General features: G+C 39.9%; 1 protein-coding gene and 1 long non-coding RNA gene across 2 annotated transcripts; one reads left to right on the top strand and one right to left on the bottom strand.

Annotated features, from left to right (window-relative positions):
* Positions 1-800: 800 nt before the first annotated feature.
* On the bottom strand, positions 801-8,711 carry LOC115570749 (neoverrucotoxin subunit beta-like). Its single transcript, XM_030399455.1, has 4 exons — positions 8,639-8,711; positions 3,917-4,017; positions 2,096-3,556; positions 801-1,522 (listed from the first exon to the last, which is right to left on the bottom strand). Exons 2-4 carry the CDS (start codon positions 4,005-4,007, stop codon positions 975-977), a joined length of 2,100 nt encoding a protein of 699 aa, XP_030255315.1. The 5' UTR covers positions 4,008-4,017; positions 8,639-8,711; the 3' UTR covers positions 801-974.
* LOC115570750 (uncharacterized) lies at positions 7,079-8,930 on the top strand. Its single transcript, XR_003981811.1, has 3 exons — positions 7,079-7,098; positions 7,534-7,664; positions 8,623-8,930. It is a non-coding gene; the product is annotated as an uncharacterized LOC115570750 (long non-coding RNA).
* Positions 8,931-17,763: the final 8,833 nt, after the last annotated feature.

A 17,763-nucleotide genomic window follows, 5' to 3' on the forward strand; every position in this document is an offset into this window, starting at 1 on the left:
TGGTTTAAATCACAACAATTCAAAGAAAAAGTAAAGAAATTGGTTTAAATGACAAAAGATTCCTTTTCTCAGGTCAGCACAAACCAAAGGAACAAAAAGGAACAACGTCCAAAAGACACTAAAGACCCTCAAACATGATGACATGTGCACTAAAGATACTCAAACATGATGACATGTGCACTAAAGATGCTCAAACATGATGACATGTGCACTAAAGATGCTCAAACATGATGACATGTGCACTAAAGATACTCAAACATGATGACATGTGCACTAAAGATGCTCAAACATGATGACATGTGCACTAAAGATGCTCAAACATGATGACATGTGCACTAAAGATGCTCAAACATGATTACATGTGCACTAAAGATACTCAAACATGATGACATGTGCACTAAAGATACTCAAACATGATAACATGTGCACTAAAGATGCTCAAACATGATTACATGTGCACTAAAGATACTCAAAGATGATGATATGTGCACTAAAGATACTCAAACACGATGACATGTGCACTAAAGATGCTCAAACATGATTACATGTGCACTAAAGATGCTCAAACATGATGACATGTGTACTAAAGATACTCAAAGATGATGATATGTGCACTAAAGATGCTCAAACATGATGACATGTGTACTAAAGATACTCAAACATGATTACATGTGCACTAAAGATACTCAAACATGATTACATGTGCACTAAAGATACTCAAACATGATTACATGTGCACTAAAGATACTCAAACATGATTACATGTGCACTAAAGATGCTCAAACAGGATAACATGTGCACTAAAGATATTCAAAGATGATTACATGTGCACTAAAGATACTCAAACATAAAGAAGCGTTATATTATTTAACATTGTTATGTGACTGACATGATGACGCTTCACAATCAAAACATTTGAATCAGTGATTTCAGTGAACTGAACTGAATCTGAACTGAATCATGTGCTGACAAGTTTACAGACACAGAGACATGCTGGAGTCTACCCAAACCATGAAGCCTGGGTAAACAGGCTCAGTGAACTTGGTGTGGAAGGTGTAGATGTGGCTCAGAGTGTCAGATGAGACATTATAGTAAGACAGAGTGCCAGCAGACCAGTCCAGATACACTCCCAGACGAGAGAAGGAAGAAGGAACAGGTAACTTATGGCTCTGATCATGTTCTGCAGAGAGTTCTTGTAAACCTACAAATGCCATAACATTGTTGTATCTTAAACCCCAGGACAGTTTATTCCCTCCGAGCTTGGACAGGTCATTTAATCCTTTCCTTGCCATCCCTCTGTAGCAAACACCTGCAGTAACTTCGACCTTAGAACTTTTCCACTCCACCTCCCAGTAGCAGCGCCCAGTCAGCTTCTCTCTGCAGAGAACCTGACGCCATTGATCAAATCTCTGTGGGAGGTCAGGATACCACTGTTCTGGTCCTTCTGTTGCCTTCTTGTTTCCCTCAGACAGAGTGAGCTCTTTGTTTACTGTGTCTGAGTCCAGAGTGAGATCACAGGCGTCTGATGGAGAGAACAAGACGTGATCATGATCACAGTTCATACTGAAAACACATTTATTGATTATTCTGAACACATTTGAAAGGACAGGCTCATATATTTGAACACCACTCACATGCTCCTACGTACTGTTCATGGACAGTGGTGGAAAGTAAATATTTCACTTTGAGATACTTTCAGTTCCAACTTCTACTGATGATCTTTGACTGTCATGTAGCCTACAGTTAGAGTGGAGCAGTCGCTGCTCATTAAACTCTCAGATCTCAGCCTCCATCCAGCTGTGTTCTTACAGATAGATATAATAATATCTGCTTCAGATACTTTGAAGATATTTTTACTTTTACTCAATTAAAGGGTCTGAGTACTTATTTAACCACTGTGCATCCATAGTACTGTCGCTCATTTCACTTAAGTCTCTCTATAAATCAGTTTCAGTTTCAGCTCCGAGAAAATCTGCAGGACTTTTGTAAGAAAGCTTAAAATGAAGTGTGAGAGTAATAAAAGGAATGAGTAGTCAGGTTTCTGAAGGAGACTCATTTGTTCTTATTTGTCTTACAGTGAAAATAAAATACTTACGCCAGAGTAAATCTCTTCTGTCTGTGACAGTCTCCACATCAGGGATGTTCGGCTTTGAGAAATCCTCAGTGAGCAGAATGCCGTTCCTGTAGTGGTAGATGGTTGCTCCGGTGTATTTCTCATTTGTGATGGCAGCTACCAGGAAACGGAATCTGCTGTTGCTCTTTAAAGATTTGGCAATATCTTGGAAAGATTTGGCTTTTTCTCTCATTTTGGTTAAAACATCACCTGAGTAGTACCATGGGTCTTCATTGGTACTTCCTCTAACTGAATCCAGGTATTGGTCCATCTCATCCAGGCCGAGGTCAGCACTCTGCAGGGAGGTGAAGACGAAGCACAGAGCATCATCGACACCTGTAGCAAGAACCTCTCTGTCCAGCTCTGACTCATCATGGACGATCTTTGTTCCCTCCATCATTTCCACACAGGACCTGATGACGTTGATTTCTCTCTCTTTATGATCCAGCCAATTGTCTAGTTTTTCATGACTGAATGGTGACTTGTTTCTGTCTTCACAGAGTTTCTTTATTGAGCTCTCGTCTTCTTTACCTTCACGGATTGAGAGAAGTTTCTTCGCCACGTTCATCTGGAGGTTAGATATGTAAAGATTACAACAGTTTTGGAACTTGTTTAAATCTTCTTGGATCTGTGGAAGATTCTGTACCACTGTGTCTTCCAGAGAATCGTTGCATCTCATTTGTATTTCTCTTAAATCTTCGAGAGCATTCTGCACCTTCCACACTAATCCAACGCTGAGCTCTCTCATCAGCTCAGCTGCAGTCGTGTCAAAGACCTTCAGAGGCGTCAACCAGACCTTCACTGGCACACTCTTATCTCCATCTTCTCCCAACAGCTTCGGAAGCTCTACGAAGGTCTTCACTGCCTCTTCAAATGATGCAGGGTTGCTTTGAAGAATGAAGTCTCCGTAGAATTTGCAGGAGAATTTGTTGGTCAGTTCTTTTTCTTCCTCAGTCAGCTTGATGTCAGCTTGACCCTCAACATTAAATGAGGGGATCTTCTTGATCACAGCCTCCATGTGGCCCTGGATGTCCTTAACGCTGCTGTCTTCTAACTTCTCACTGTCAAACACAAAGAAAGCATCTGCCCCATAAAGGATTCCTGTGACTACATGTGTTGCCGTGCCCTTCTTGATGACATCTAACTGTTGTGTGTTCATGGTTTCACCTTGAATCACTGACAACTGATTGAAGTGTGTGGTAGCGTTGTACCGACACGTCACTCTGCTCTGATTCTTGAATTTCTTCTTATCATTCAGATACTTGGCAGATCCTCCAACTTCAACCAGTCCACACAGGAAACTGACCTTCAGAGAAGCTTCAATGTCCAACAGAGAGGACTTGGATTCAATGGAGTCAGATGCAGAGACTTTAAAGTTACTGGATCGTTTAGAGGTTTCAACTGTCTTCTCTTTCAGAGTTTTTTGATCCCACAATGTGAAACCCAAAGAAATTGGAAAACATCAGTTGTGTCATAAAGCAGGAATCACTGTGGACTTGGATCTTGGATCAGCTGCATGATGTGTTCAAAGAATCATATTTCAATTGTGACATGATTAGAGAGGTCAGAGAGAATGATGGTTTTTGGGTCAGAGTTCTAATTTTCACTGAACAAACCATTAAAATCAGGATGATGTGACATTTGTTGGGGTCCAAACAAACATAAATGAGAAAATCTGCAGAACCAGATTTGTGGGCCAGGGACCAGAGCAGCTTGAACAGTTCCTGAACCTATTTATAGATATACTACATACAGTACTGTTTAAAACATATTAGTAGTTCATATGTCAATGTCAAGACTTACCTGGGATCAGTTCATCTTTGCGAGCATCATAGAGCATTCCTAGGGTGAAAGGTCGACCCAGGGCAGCGATGTTCATGACTTCTGAGGACATTTTCTTCAATCTGTTCAAGAGACACCACAACCTTCAGGACTTCATTTACACTGAGAGCTGCTGTGATATAGTTTTTATTAAAATCAGTGTTAAATAGCTCTAGAAAGCAAGTTTCACAGCTAGTTTCAGCCTGGCTCAGTTATCATTTTCACACCCAGTGCCCACGTTGTTTAAAAAGCAAATGTACTTGTACTTGTGATGTGTTGAACTGTAAGTGAGGTGTGATCAGATGCACTGATGGCAGATTGCTATCTTGTGGCAGCAGAAAGTGACAGCAAGTCAAAGGGCCTATTTAAATGGTCTATAGCACATGGTGGTGGTGCGTTTAGGGCGTGTCCAAGTCCATTTTGCTCATCAAACAGCAGATACTCTGGACACAAAGAGGTTGTGTTTAGTCTCTGAATTAGTCATGGATGTGTTTTTGGCAGGACATAGATCAAACCAATCAGAGCATCTTCTACCGTTCCCTTCAGGAGCCAGGTGAGTTGGACCTGCTGCATGTAAACAGGCACTCGTCTCCTCTGAGGGACGGGGATGTGATCCTCTGCTGCTGGACCCTCTGCCCCGCCATACAACAATCATCTGTCCCATCAACAACTCTGTTTGACTCCAAGTGCAACTGTCCACCGCGGTCAGATTCATGGGCGGAGCTGAGCTGCATGTCAAAGTATCCTTGAGCAAGATACTGAACCCCAAATTGCTCCTGATGTGCAGTTGGCACCTTGCAGGGAGGCATCTGCCATCAGTAAGGGCCCTGCGATGAGCTGGCGACTTGTCCCAGGTGTACTCTGCAAGCCCCGAGACAGCTGGGATTGGCTCCAGTAACCCCTGCGACCCTTTGTAAAAGGGCTAAATTGGCTACAGACGATGAATGAATGTATATAGTCTTTATTTTTATTCATAGTAGTATTTTATCATATTTTTCTATTATTCTGTTTTGTATTCTATCTTTGCTATTATCTTGTTTCCGTATCTGTAAGCTGCTATTACACTTGAATTTCCGAGGTGAGGGATCAATAAAGTCTTATCTCTTATCTTGATGTAAAACCAGGAGCACCCAGGGTTCAAGATAGTCAGGAGCAAATAGGAGCTGAGCTCCAATTAAAACGGTAAAATTACACATATGTGGGGGTCACTAACACATTACCAACAACCAGTATTTTATCACAAATGACGCATTTTTTCAATGTAATGAGAAATGTTTACATTAAAGATATAAATGGGTTAAAAGAAATATGGTGTGTACACTGTCACACCTTTTTTTATTTAAAAGAATGAACTGTTTTTGTGATCTACTTGACACGATTGTTGCAGGCAGTGGGCTGCTGAGTGTGTGTGAAAGTCATAGACATTAACCACGTATACAAGTGAAGTCACTCGTAACAGCAATATCCCAGACTCCTTTACAAATTCAGGGATTTTAAGAGTTGTTCCATGATGAGGAGAAAGTTAACAAACATTGTGAAACAGCTGTGGCAAATTTCAAATCGATGGTCTCTTCTTGTAAATTCGACATTAAATGCACCACATTAAGATTGTTCCTCACTTGCAAAAAGTGTCTGTATGTCGTGGCATTGCTGTAAAAAATGTGTGGTTTTCGTGTTTAAAGTGCTTCGGGGCTGCTTCTGTGTCTGAGGTGAGTCTTACCTCCCAGCAGCTCTTTGAACACACTGTTTCTACTGATTTCAGCATTTAAACCACAATAATAAACATGTCAAATTATACAAATCCAGTAAACATTAACTAGTAGGATATATCTTTGGGGGAAAAGAACGTGGAGAAAGTCACCAGACTCACTTAAAAAACACTTGTTGATCAGAAGGATCTGAATGAATTTTGTGAAACGCTGTCTGCAACACATTCTTATCTATTTGGCTTACATGTTCATTCAGCAGACATTTTACATGAATATATTTCTTTATTTGTGTAATTAAACCTTCTATCCGTTTGCTCCACTGATGAGGTATATACTCTATTCTCTCTCTGTCACAAAACCAGAGCCGGCCCAAGGCATTAGCGAACTAAGCAGCTGCTTAGGGCCCCGTGACCACTAGAGGGCCCCCAAGAGCAATTAACTTAAAAAAGAAAAAAGTAATTAATTTTTTTTTTCCCATGTGTGAGCAATGATGATTCATATATTATCAAATGTACATACTTGTACAATAAACAGACAAACAAAAAAACCCAACATCAAAGAGTGTAGTTTCCTACTGCCTCTCTGGCTGCTCCATACGTCAGAGCTCAGCTAGTGACGTGTGCAGTGCAGCCAACCTGCAGTGCGCACGCAGCATCCAGGAGCTTGGAGCAGGTGGAAGATGTCGCAAAAAAGGACTTACCCTTCACGGGCAGAAAAAAGCATAAGGAAGAAAGATAAAAACGACGAGATAAAGGTATGTCTTAGTAATGTAACATTTGTTGATATTTTGTTCCAAATACGTTAGCCTATAATAGCAAATTTGCAAGCTAACATTAGTTCAAAACGTCTGACTAGGTTAGATAGCTTACTATTCAAGCTAACGTTTTTGTGTTTGTGTAATACTTTGAATAAGTTGATTTTCAGTGTATATACATTATTCTGGGTCGCTCTTTGGCATCAAAACAACGTTTTTGATAACAGTGTTTGATAGCAAATGTTTAATAACTAACGTTAGTTACAAACGCAGTGACGTTCGCTAGCAATATGGTTTTGCATTAATTAATTAATTAATTTAGTTAACTTACTAGTTTGAGGTATGTTGTTTGCAGTTGTTTGCTGCAGAGCACAGTAAATTATGTGAGTAAATAAACATATTCCTTTTACATCATCTCCCTAATATGCTCATACCTTGTATGAAACTTCCCCAGGAGCACTGTTAAAATAATTTTGAGGCACTGACACAGTCCAGGGGCAATCCAACTCCTCAGGAGCAGCCAAGGCTGATGACTGACGTGATCAAAAACTGTCACCATGTATATTTAATTTCTAGTCAAATTATCTCATTAAGATATACTAATATAAGACATAATCATATGACAAGGGATATGTTTTTCATCTCAGGTCCATCTCTATCCTCTGCTCCCACTGACCTCTCTGCAACCTCAGCTGTACCTGGTAAGTTAATAACAAAACAGCCTTTAATTGCTCAGTGCACTGAAGAACATACTGAGATGAATATTTTTTTGATATAAGATATAATCGTATGACAAGGGACATGATTTTAGACAAATCCATATTATTTCAAAACTTATCAAACAATGTTCAGTTGTTCTACAGTTTGTTTTCTTATTACAAGCTATAGCTGTACTTTTTTTATTTAGAAAATAAGCTGCATCATTGTCAAGTGTAATATGACTATAACATGCTAGCTTGTTTTTCATCTTAGGTCCATCTCTATCCACTGTGCCCACTGTCCCTTTTGTGTCTTCTGCAACCTCAGCTGTACCTGGTAAGTTAACAACAAAACAGCCTTTATAATTGCTCAGTGTACTGCAGAATATTCTGAGATGAATAATTTTGTCCAAAAATGTTATTTTAATTTCCCTGTAGGTCCTTCATCTTTGGTCATCGAGATTGATTTGTCCTCATCAGCGTCCAGTTTGGAGCAGGGATCAGCAGCTCAGCCAGTTGACCCAGCTGAGTGTCTCTCTTTCCTGTCAGACTCAGAAAGGACTGAACAGGTACTAAGAGGGCCACTGCCTATAGAGGACACATTCATATTCCCAAAAAGACACAATGGCTGAAGCCCCCGTCCCATTTTACCAAAGATTTTGCACATTTTTACATAGTTTTCAAACCTTATTCATCTTAATATTTTATTTATAAACCATTTGTGTTACCTTGTACCTAGTATTTGTCTGATTTTTCAAATTTTATTTTATTTAATACTGTCTGTTTTTGTACATTTGGTGTTGTAATTTACTTTAAAAAATTATAATAAAGCAGATTGTGTTTGCAGTAAACGATTAGTTTATTTTGTTACTTTTAATTGACCTAGATGACAATCAGTATCCCACTTAGTACTATATCACTTTGAATATTAAGTGTTAATTAACCCCAGGCTGCTCTTGTAGCTGAATTTGCTACCATTTCAGATTAAAAACCATGGATGGGTAAAACATGTTGGGCTGCACTTTAAGGTTTTACATATTGACTACTACTGTGTCGCCAGTAGGGGGAGTTGCTGACTTTGCCAAATATTAATTGAAAGATTTTTCTGTAAATTTGCAAATCTGGAGTCTGCTTCCATGGCATTAATCACTGTGGAATACAATCTAACTACAACAAAAAGTTCTAGTGTAAAGTGTATTCGTAATGATAATAATGACAATAATCAATATTATTGGCAGTAATAGAGGGCCCCAAAATCAAATTTTGCTTAGGACCCCATGGAGGCTTGGGCCGGCCCTGCACAAAACACACCTGTTCCACTATTATCCTAACGTTTGTAAGGGTTAGAGTTACTTTTAGAGACCCCAGCAAAGCTCTGATCTGGATCCCTGGGTGCACCCCAGACATCTGCAGCCCATTTGTTAGTGACACATGCAGTGTATGTAAAGAGACGTTACATGAATGTTCCACTCTGTAACTCAGACTGGAGTTCAGTCTAAACACAGATCTGTTTCTGTCACCCATCAGCCCAGTTTGTCCTCACCTGGTGAAGTTGTGCAGATCAGCTGAGTCGTGTGTGAGTCTTCTTGACTTCCAACTGGAGCTGCTTGTCTGATGAATTCGGATTCTGGGAGGAAACTTATATACTCTATACACTACATACTGTAAGATCTGTCTTCCACCGACTCCTCCCATGACACACCATGACGTATTATATATTCAGGTAACTGCGTTTAGGACTGATACCTGTTGTCAGGTGATAATGTTGTTCTCTGAAGAAATAAAGAGATAAGTAACTTAGTGTGCTGCCTTCCCTCACTTCTGCCAGACTTTTACTGAACCCCAGTATGTGTTTTATCATTGTCAAAATAATAAAACAGTCACAAATAAAAATGTGTTTTATAATCCTTTACATAGAAATGATAAGATTATACATTATTTCAGAAGCATTTCTTTTGACCTTAATTACACAAATGTTTCCTGAACATTGAATATCAAACAATAAGACAACCAAACAACATATAACATACTTTATCACCTAAGCAGAGTTATTTCACAGGGAACAAAGGTCACAATAAACAGACTGAGAAGACTGCTACATGTTAATGCCCACACTGGGTAAAGTTTTGTTTTGCAGGAAATGTTCTGACTTCCTCTTTCACCTCCCTGATTCCTGTAGGATGAAAATGAAAATGAGGTCTTAAAGTTGAATACAGTCGATCACTTTTCATCTGGAGGTCTATTGGTGAATGTTTCCACAAAACCCCACATACTGAAAGTCTGTGTAGATTTGTATTTGTTTAGTCGTCTCAAGTCGAACTGACTCCAAACACCTGTAACGCTCTCAGGAATTCAGACTGATTTAACTGAATCATGAGCTTCAAACATTTTTGAAAATATTCACACTCAAAAAATATGGAGGACCAAAACTGCCAAAATCTAAAACAGACAAAGAAAAAACCACTGGGCAGTCAGTATTTTTTACCATTTGTTGATGTTTTTCTGTCTGGAGAACACAGTATCTGTGTGAAACAGGCAGGCATAACATACAAGAAGGCGTTTGTGGGGTTTTTGATCTGATATGAATGCTGAACACACCCAGCTGGCACTTCACCAACACCGGCAAGTCTTTTGTGTAAAGGAACGTAGAAATATTAATCCGACAGAAACTCTCTTCTGACTTCAGGCATGCACACCTCCAGACACGACAACCAATGTGAACATTATGTTTTAAGGAACGAGGAAATAACAAGACAAAAAATAATTCTCCCTGTTTGCATGAATTGCAGCTTCCTCCCACAGTCCAAACTTGTCTGTCAGGTTATATGTAACAAAATTAAAATGATTAATCCATCAATTATTCATTCACGTGTACAGAAAACCATGTTCAGCTGTCATCACTCCTGTGGTGCAATGGCACACGGTGTTAGCAAATACAAGTTTGTTGTGTTCTCTTATTCTGAGAAATGAGCATTTCTTTTAACCTTAATTACACAAATGTTTCCTGAACATTGAATATCAAACAACAGGACAACCAAACAACATGTAACATACTTTATACCATGGTCTGGGGGAATACTCGATTCTGATTGGCTGCAGGGTGTCCATTAACCCCTGATATACGGACACCTACGAAGTAGTTCCAGTCAAATTGACTGTTCACCACTGTAAATTAATGCGCTAGCTGGCGTATCAAATCTGAATATTTTATTTCCAGCACTGAGTGCAGTCTGACTGTCAGTCCTTCAGTGTCTTATCCTCTGAACACCACAGGGTGGCGACTGTAACACACAAGCTGCAGAAAGTACACTTCCCCTCTAAATTTACTGATACGCGAGTTGTCTCACGCTGTTCAGCTCTCTGCTTCAGGCTGCGGCCACAGTAACGTTACACACGGCCGGTCATTTGTTCGTGAAAATCTTGCTATTGATTTGGGGATAATGACATGACTGGTTAGCGAGCTAATCGTGTTAGCTTGCATACTGTCACATTGTTTTTACTGTTTGTCAACCGTGCGCAATGTTATTGACTTTGAATCTTGCTAGCATAGCGTTAGCTTGCTGGCTCATGGCTGAGCAGACTAGAATATCTCCCGTTGCCAAGTCGTATCTATGATCCGTCCTATTTACTGGAGGAGTGAACAACGTTTCCGTTGCATAAGAACCTTATGGGAGGGTAATGATTGTTCCAGGTATTAGTCAAACCCTCAGGCGTTACCAGGAAAACTAAGTTCCGGCTTGTAAAAAACTTTATATTTTGACTGTAAAACGCAACAAAATGTAAATTAATGGTCCAAATTTCTTTTCTTTGGCAAGTGACCATGGTATAAGCGGGATAATGCCCTTCGAGGTGTCCATAAACAGGAGTTAATGGAGTTCGCGGAGGCAACCGTCCTCCGCTGCGCGTCGGACGGTTCTTAGGCCTCCGCGTCGTCCATTAACTCCTGTTTATGGACACCTCGTCGGCATTATCCCTTACTTATCACCTAAGCAGAGTTATTTCACAGGGAACAAACATCACAATAAACAGACTGAGAAGACTGCTACATGTTAATGCCCACACTGGGTAAAGTTTTGTTTTGCAGGAAATGTTCTCACTTCCTCTTTCACCTCCCTGATTCCTGTAGAATGAAAATGAAAATGAGGTCTTAAAGCTGACTACAGTCGATCAGTTTTCATCTGGAGGTCTATTGGTGAGTGTTTCCACAGAACTGCACCTCCCAAACCCCACATACTGAAAGTCTGTGTAGATTTGTATTTGTTTAGTCGTCTCAAGTCGAACTGACTCCAAACACCTGTAACGCTCTCAGGAATTCAGACTGATTTAACTGAATCATGAGCTTCAAATATTTTTGAAAATATTCACACTCAAAAAATATGGAGGACCAAAACTGCCAAAATCTAAAACAGACAAAGAAAAAACCACCTGGCAGCCAGTATTTTTTACCATTTGTTGATGTTTTTCTGTCTGGAGAACACAGTATCTGTGTGAAACAGGCAGGCATAACATACAAGAAGGCCTTTGTGGGGTTTTTGATCTGATATGAATGCTGAACACACCCAGCTGGCACTTCACCAACACCTGCAAGTCTTTTGTGTAAAGGAACGTAGAAATGCTAATCCAACAGAAACTCTCTTCTGACTTCAGGCATGCACGCCTCCAGACACGACAACCAATGTGAACATTATGTTTTAAGGAACGAGGAAATAATGAGACATAAATAATTCTCCCTGTTTGCATGAGTTGCAGCTTCCTAACACAGTCCAAACTTGTCTGTCAGGTTATATGTAACAAAATTAAAATGATTAATCCATCAATTATTCATTCACGTGTACAGAAAACCATGTTCAGCTGTCATCACTCCTGTGGTGCAATGGCACACGGTGTTAGCAAATACAAGTTTGTTGTGTTCTCTTATTCTGAGAAATGAGCATTTCTTTTAACCTTAATTACACAAATGTTTCCTGAACATTGAATATCAAACAACAGGACAACCAAACAACATATAACATACTTTATCACCTAAGCAGAGTTATTTCACAGGGAACAAAGGTCACAATAAACAGACTGAGAAGACTGCCACATGTTAATGCCCACACTGGGTAAAGTTTTGTCTTGCAGGAAATGTTCTGACTTCCTCTTTCACCTCCCTGATTCCTGTCAAATGAAAATGAAAATGAGGTGTTAAAGCAGACTACAGTCGATCAGTTTTCATCTGGAGGTCTATTGGTGAGTGTTTCCACAGAACTGCACCTCCAAAACCCCACATACTGAAAGTCTGTGTAGATTTGTATTTGTTTAGTCGTCTCAAGTCGAACTGACTCCAAACACCTGTAACGCTCTCAGGAATTCAGACTGATTTAACTGAATCATGAGCTTCAAACATTTTTGAAAATATTCATACTCAAAAAAATGGAGGACCAAAACTGCCAAAATCTAAAACAGACAAAGAAAAAACCACCTGGCAGCCAGTATTTTTTACCATTTGTTGATGGAATATTTGTAATGTTTTTCTGTCTGGAGAACACAGTATCTGTGTGAAACAGGCAGGCATAACATACAAGAAGGCCTTTGTGGGGTTTTTGATCTGATATGAATGCTGAACACACCCAGCTGGCACTTCACCAACACCTGCAAGTCTTTTGTGTAAAGGAACGTAGAAATATTAATCCGACAGAAACTCTCTTCTGACTTCAGGCATGCACGCCTCCAGACACGACAACCAATGTGAACATTATGTTTTAAGGAACGAGGAAATAATGAGACATAAATAATTCTCCCTGTGTTTGCACGAGTTGCAGCTTCCTAACACAGTCCAAACTTGTCTGTCAGGTTATATGTAACAAGATTAAAATGATTAATCCATCAATTATTTATTCACATGTGTACAGAAAACCATTTTCAGCTGTCATCACTCCTGTTGTGTAATGGCACACGTTGTTAGCAAATACAAGTTCGTTGTGTTCTCTTCTACTGAGAAATGAAGCCTATTCCATGCAAGAAACTGTCAAGAAACTAAAGATCATATAGAAGGCCGTGTAATGCTGGAATTCCACTGGATGCATGTGCGTTGTGGAACGGCTCCGGTGCGTTCTTGCTCCGTGATCCGTCGTCCAGCACTGTCGGACAGCTGCAGTTGTGAGATCGAGGAGTCCCTGCGATTATTAAATACAGTTAAACGTATGTGTTATAAACACAACAACCAGAACTGTTCCTGACTAAAGGATTGGAAGAAGTGCTTGGATTTGTCTCTTTTTTGAGATTCTTGTGCTGGCGTCAAAACATGGAGTAATTTATTGTGAAAATTAACAGGATGTTATGTTGTTGTTTTGGAGTGTGTTTTCCTGTTTGCTCTGTGCTGAGTTCAGCTGAATTACTGAGCCGTGCTCCGACATCCGGCAGAAATAGAAGCCTCGCAAATCTACTGCCGAAGGGTCTGGAGTGCAGGAGCTGTAACTGAGTAAATAAGCAACACAGCAGTTAACACACAGACTAGAGTGAAAGTTATCAGCTCTGCTGCCGTGCTGTGATTTCTGATTCTGGGAGGAAACTTATATACTGTCAGATGCTCCCTTCCACCGACTCCTCCCATGAAACACCATGACATATTATTTATTCAGGACTGAGACCTGTAGTCAGGCGATAATGATGTTCTTTAAAAAAATAAAGAGATAAGTAACTTAGTGTGCTGCCTTCTCTCACTTCTGCCAGACTTTTACTGAACCCCAGTATGTGTTTTAACATTTTCAAAACAATAAAACAGTCTCAAATAAAAATGATAATTCAAATAATAACAGTGATGCTGCAACAAACTTTGTAGCCTTGTAACCCTCATAGTCTATTTGCCAGGGATGTGAACCCAGAAATGTTGAGTATAGCAAAGTTTTATGTTAGAAATGTACAGTATGGGTCCCCAGCATTAAGAAACTGCCAGATGCTAACTTGAATATGTTGGGCAATTTGCATAATTGGCATTATTAGCATTAATTAGCATTAATCGCCTATATGGGCAATATTTCAGCAACTGCTTGGCTGATTTGGACAATATTGGAGTGGTTTTGGGGATTATTGAGGATGCTGAATCCATTTATGACATTTTCAAAATTCAATATGGCAGTTTAAATCAAAAGTGGCCGTATTTCAACTCCCAGTGGGCCGATTTTGAAGAATTTTGAGTCAATTTTGAAGTTTTAGCTGAATCTGTCAAAATAAAATTGTAGGATATTTATGAACACAATCATCCAAATGATGCAAAACATGTAAATTTTAATTCACATAATGTAACACTCTGAGGTGACATTGGAGATAACAAAGGCAAGTACCATATCAAAATTCATAATGGCAGTTTAAACCAAAAGTGGCCATATTTCAACTCCCAGTGGTCCGATTTTTATGAATTTTGAGTCAATTTTGAGGTTATTTATATGCTTAATACTTTGGACCTGCATTTCAGAATCAAGAGAGAGCAATGTCATTGGTGTGAATGTTGAGACATAGAACTTCTTCAAATTTCTTCAGTTCTGCCTGCGTTTTTTGGCTGCATAACTTTGTGTCAATGTCGCTGTGGTTACTGCGTCGGGCGGAATACTGGCTGGATGGAAAGTCGGACAGTCACTTTTGAGTCAATTTAGCTGAATCTATAAAAATAAAATTGTAGGATATTTATGAACACAATTATCCAAATTTTAGTTCACATAACGTTACACTCTGAGGTGACATTGGAGATAACACAGGCAAGTACCATATCAAACTAGAATACTATGACTATGGCTAAATAATATAGAGAAAGGAGTATAATACAAGTTACAGGCAGAACACAAGAGTCCTGGAACAGGTTTTAAAACACAAGTATAGCCCAAATTATCAAAGCAGAAGACTCTATGTGCACTAGTTACACAACGTGTTACAACTAGAAAACTTTCATCAAGCAAGAGCACCTTGGACTTCTGCTACTCTGCACTATATAACCATATCTTCATCATCAACATCATCATCTGCTGTCTTCATCTTCTTCTTCAGACTCTACATTCTTGTCATCTTGCTCTTCTTGCTGTGAGTATGTGAGCGGGTTGCAACATTTACTGTCATAGCCTTTGCAGACGCAGTAGCTGGTACAGGCCTGCAGGCCTGCAGCTCTGCAGCTAGCACTGATAATGTCCAACAGGGCAGGAGGAGCAACGGGGCTTGAATCGAGGACAGGCATGATGATTTCCGCTCCTTCCTTCTCGCTTTCCTTCTTGTCCCATCCAAACTTGGTGATGTCCACAGCTGGTGCAGCAGGGCGGTCTGCTGCTTTCCAATGCAGCACCTGTAGATGGGAACACCGTCCATGGAGGTGTACGTTGCACTCTGTAGGAGGCAGTGTCTTCAGTGCTGGGGGGGTTTTTCACTTTCAGTATATGTCGTATCTGGCGACGTTCAGAGATGCAGACTTCCTGTGGTTGTACTGAGTCAGGAAAAACACCCTCATTGCCTCTGTGATTTGCAAATCAGTAGCTCCCTCCTCTCCGATGAAGTGAAGCAGGTCACCAGGTACTACTCTCATGGCCTTGAGCGTGGACACCTTCCCTTTATCAACGGGATAGAAGGTAGTGTCACACCCAGAGAGAGTATGCATAGCCACAATGGAGTGACAGTGCACACCCAGATTCTCTACTGTCGAATTGATGTTGAGAACAGGGCCATCCCATCTCTCCATCTGCAGGTGACATGTGATACCCACCTTCCAGCACCAATAGACTATGAGCACAAACACATCAATGTCATCGCTGAGAATGTGGACAGTTTTAGCACCACACCTGGATGCATCCAACATGTATTAGATGAGGGAGACATCAGCTCTGTCATGAGTGACAATACTGTCTGCTCTGCTGACCATCTCAATGTGATCTCCTATGTTGTGTGTGCACAGGAGCTCGCCTAGCCTCCGCTTGTTTGTCTTGTTTGTCTTTTACATGAATATATTTCTTTATTTGTGTAATAAAAGCTTCTATCAGTTTGCTCCACTGATATAGGTGTATACACTGTCTTCTCTCTCTGTCACAAAACACACCTGTTCCACTATTATCCTAACGTTTGTAAGGGTTAGAGTTACTTTTAGAGACCCATACATGAATGTTCCACTCTGTAACACAGACTGGAGTTCAGTCTAAACACAGATCTGTTTCTGTCACCCATCAGCCCAGTTTGTCCTCACCTGGTGAAGTTGTGCAGATCAGCTGAGTCGTGTGTGAGTCTTCTTGACTTCCAACTGGAGCTGCTTGTCTGATGAATTCTGATTCTGGGAGGAAATGTATCAACTGTAAGATCTCTCTTCCACCGACTCCTCCCATGGCACACTGTGACGAATTATTTATTCATGTCACTGCCCTCAGGACTGATACCTGTAGTCAGGTGATAACATTGTTCTTTAAAGAAATAAAGAGATAACTAACTTAGTGTGCTGCCTTCTCTCACTTCTGCCAGACTTTTACTGAACCCCAGTATGTGTTTTAACATTGTCAAAATAATAAAACAGTCTCAATTAAAAATGTGTTTTATAATCCTTTACATAGAAATGATAAGATTATACATTATTTCACAAGCATTTCTTTTAACCTTAATTACACAAATGTTTCCTGAACATTGAATATCAAACAACAGGACAACCAAACAACATATAACATACTTTATCACCTAAGCAGAGTTATTTCACAGGGAACAAACATCACAATAAACAGACTGAGAAGACTGCCACATGTTAATGCCCACACTGGGTAAAGTTTTGTCTTGCAGAAAATGTTCTCACTTCCTCTTTCACCTCCCTGATTCCTGTAGAATGAAAATGAAAATGAGGTGTTAAAGCTGACTACAGTTGATCAGTTTTCATTTGGAGGTCTATTGGTGAGTGTTTCCACAGAACTGCCCCTCCAAAACCCCACATACTGAAAGTCTGTGTAGATTTGTATTTGTTTAGTCGTCTCAAGTCGAACTGACTCCAAACACCTGTAAAGCTCTCAGAAATTCAGACTGATTTAACTGAATCATGAGCTTCAAACATTTTTGAAAATATTCACGCTAAAAAAAAATGGAGGACCAAAACTGCCAAAATCTAAAACAGACAAAGAAAAAACCACCTGGCAGCCAGTATTTTTTACCATTTGTTGATGGAATATTTGTAATGTTTTTACTGTCTGGAGAACACAGTATCTGTGTGAAACAGGCAGGCATAACATACAAGAAGGCCTTTGTGGGGTTTTTGATCTGATATGAATGCTGAACACACCCAGCTGGCACTTCACCAACACCGGCAAGTCTTTTGTGTAAAGGAATGTAGAAATACTAATCCGACAGAAACTCTCTTCTGACTTCAGGCATGCACGCCTCCAGACACGACAACCAATGTGAACATTATGTTTTAAGGAACGAGGAAATAATGAGACATAAATAATTCTCCCTGTGTTTGCATGAGTTGCAGCTTCCTAACACAGTCCAAACTTGTCTGTCAGGTTATATGTAGCAAAATTAAAATGATTAATCCATCAATTATTCATTCACATGTGTACATAAAACCATTTTCAGCTGTCATCACTCCTGTGGTGCAATGGCACACAGTGTTAGCAAATAGAAGTTCATTGTGTTCTCTTATTCTGAGAAATGAAGCCTATTCCATGCAAGAAATTGTCAAGA

The sequence above is a fragment of the Sparus aurata genome, chromosome 20 (genome assembly GCF_900880675.1).
Source record: "Sparus aurata chromosome 20, fSpaAur1.1, whole genome shotgun sequence".
In the NCBI taxonomy this organism is placed as follows: Eukaryota; Metazoa; Chordata; class Actinopteri; order Spariformes; family Sparidae; genus Sparus; species Sparus aurata.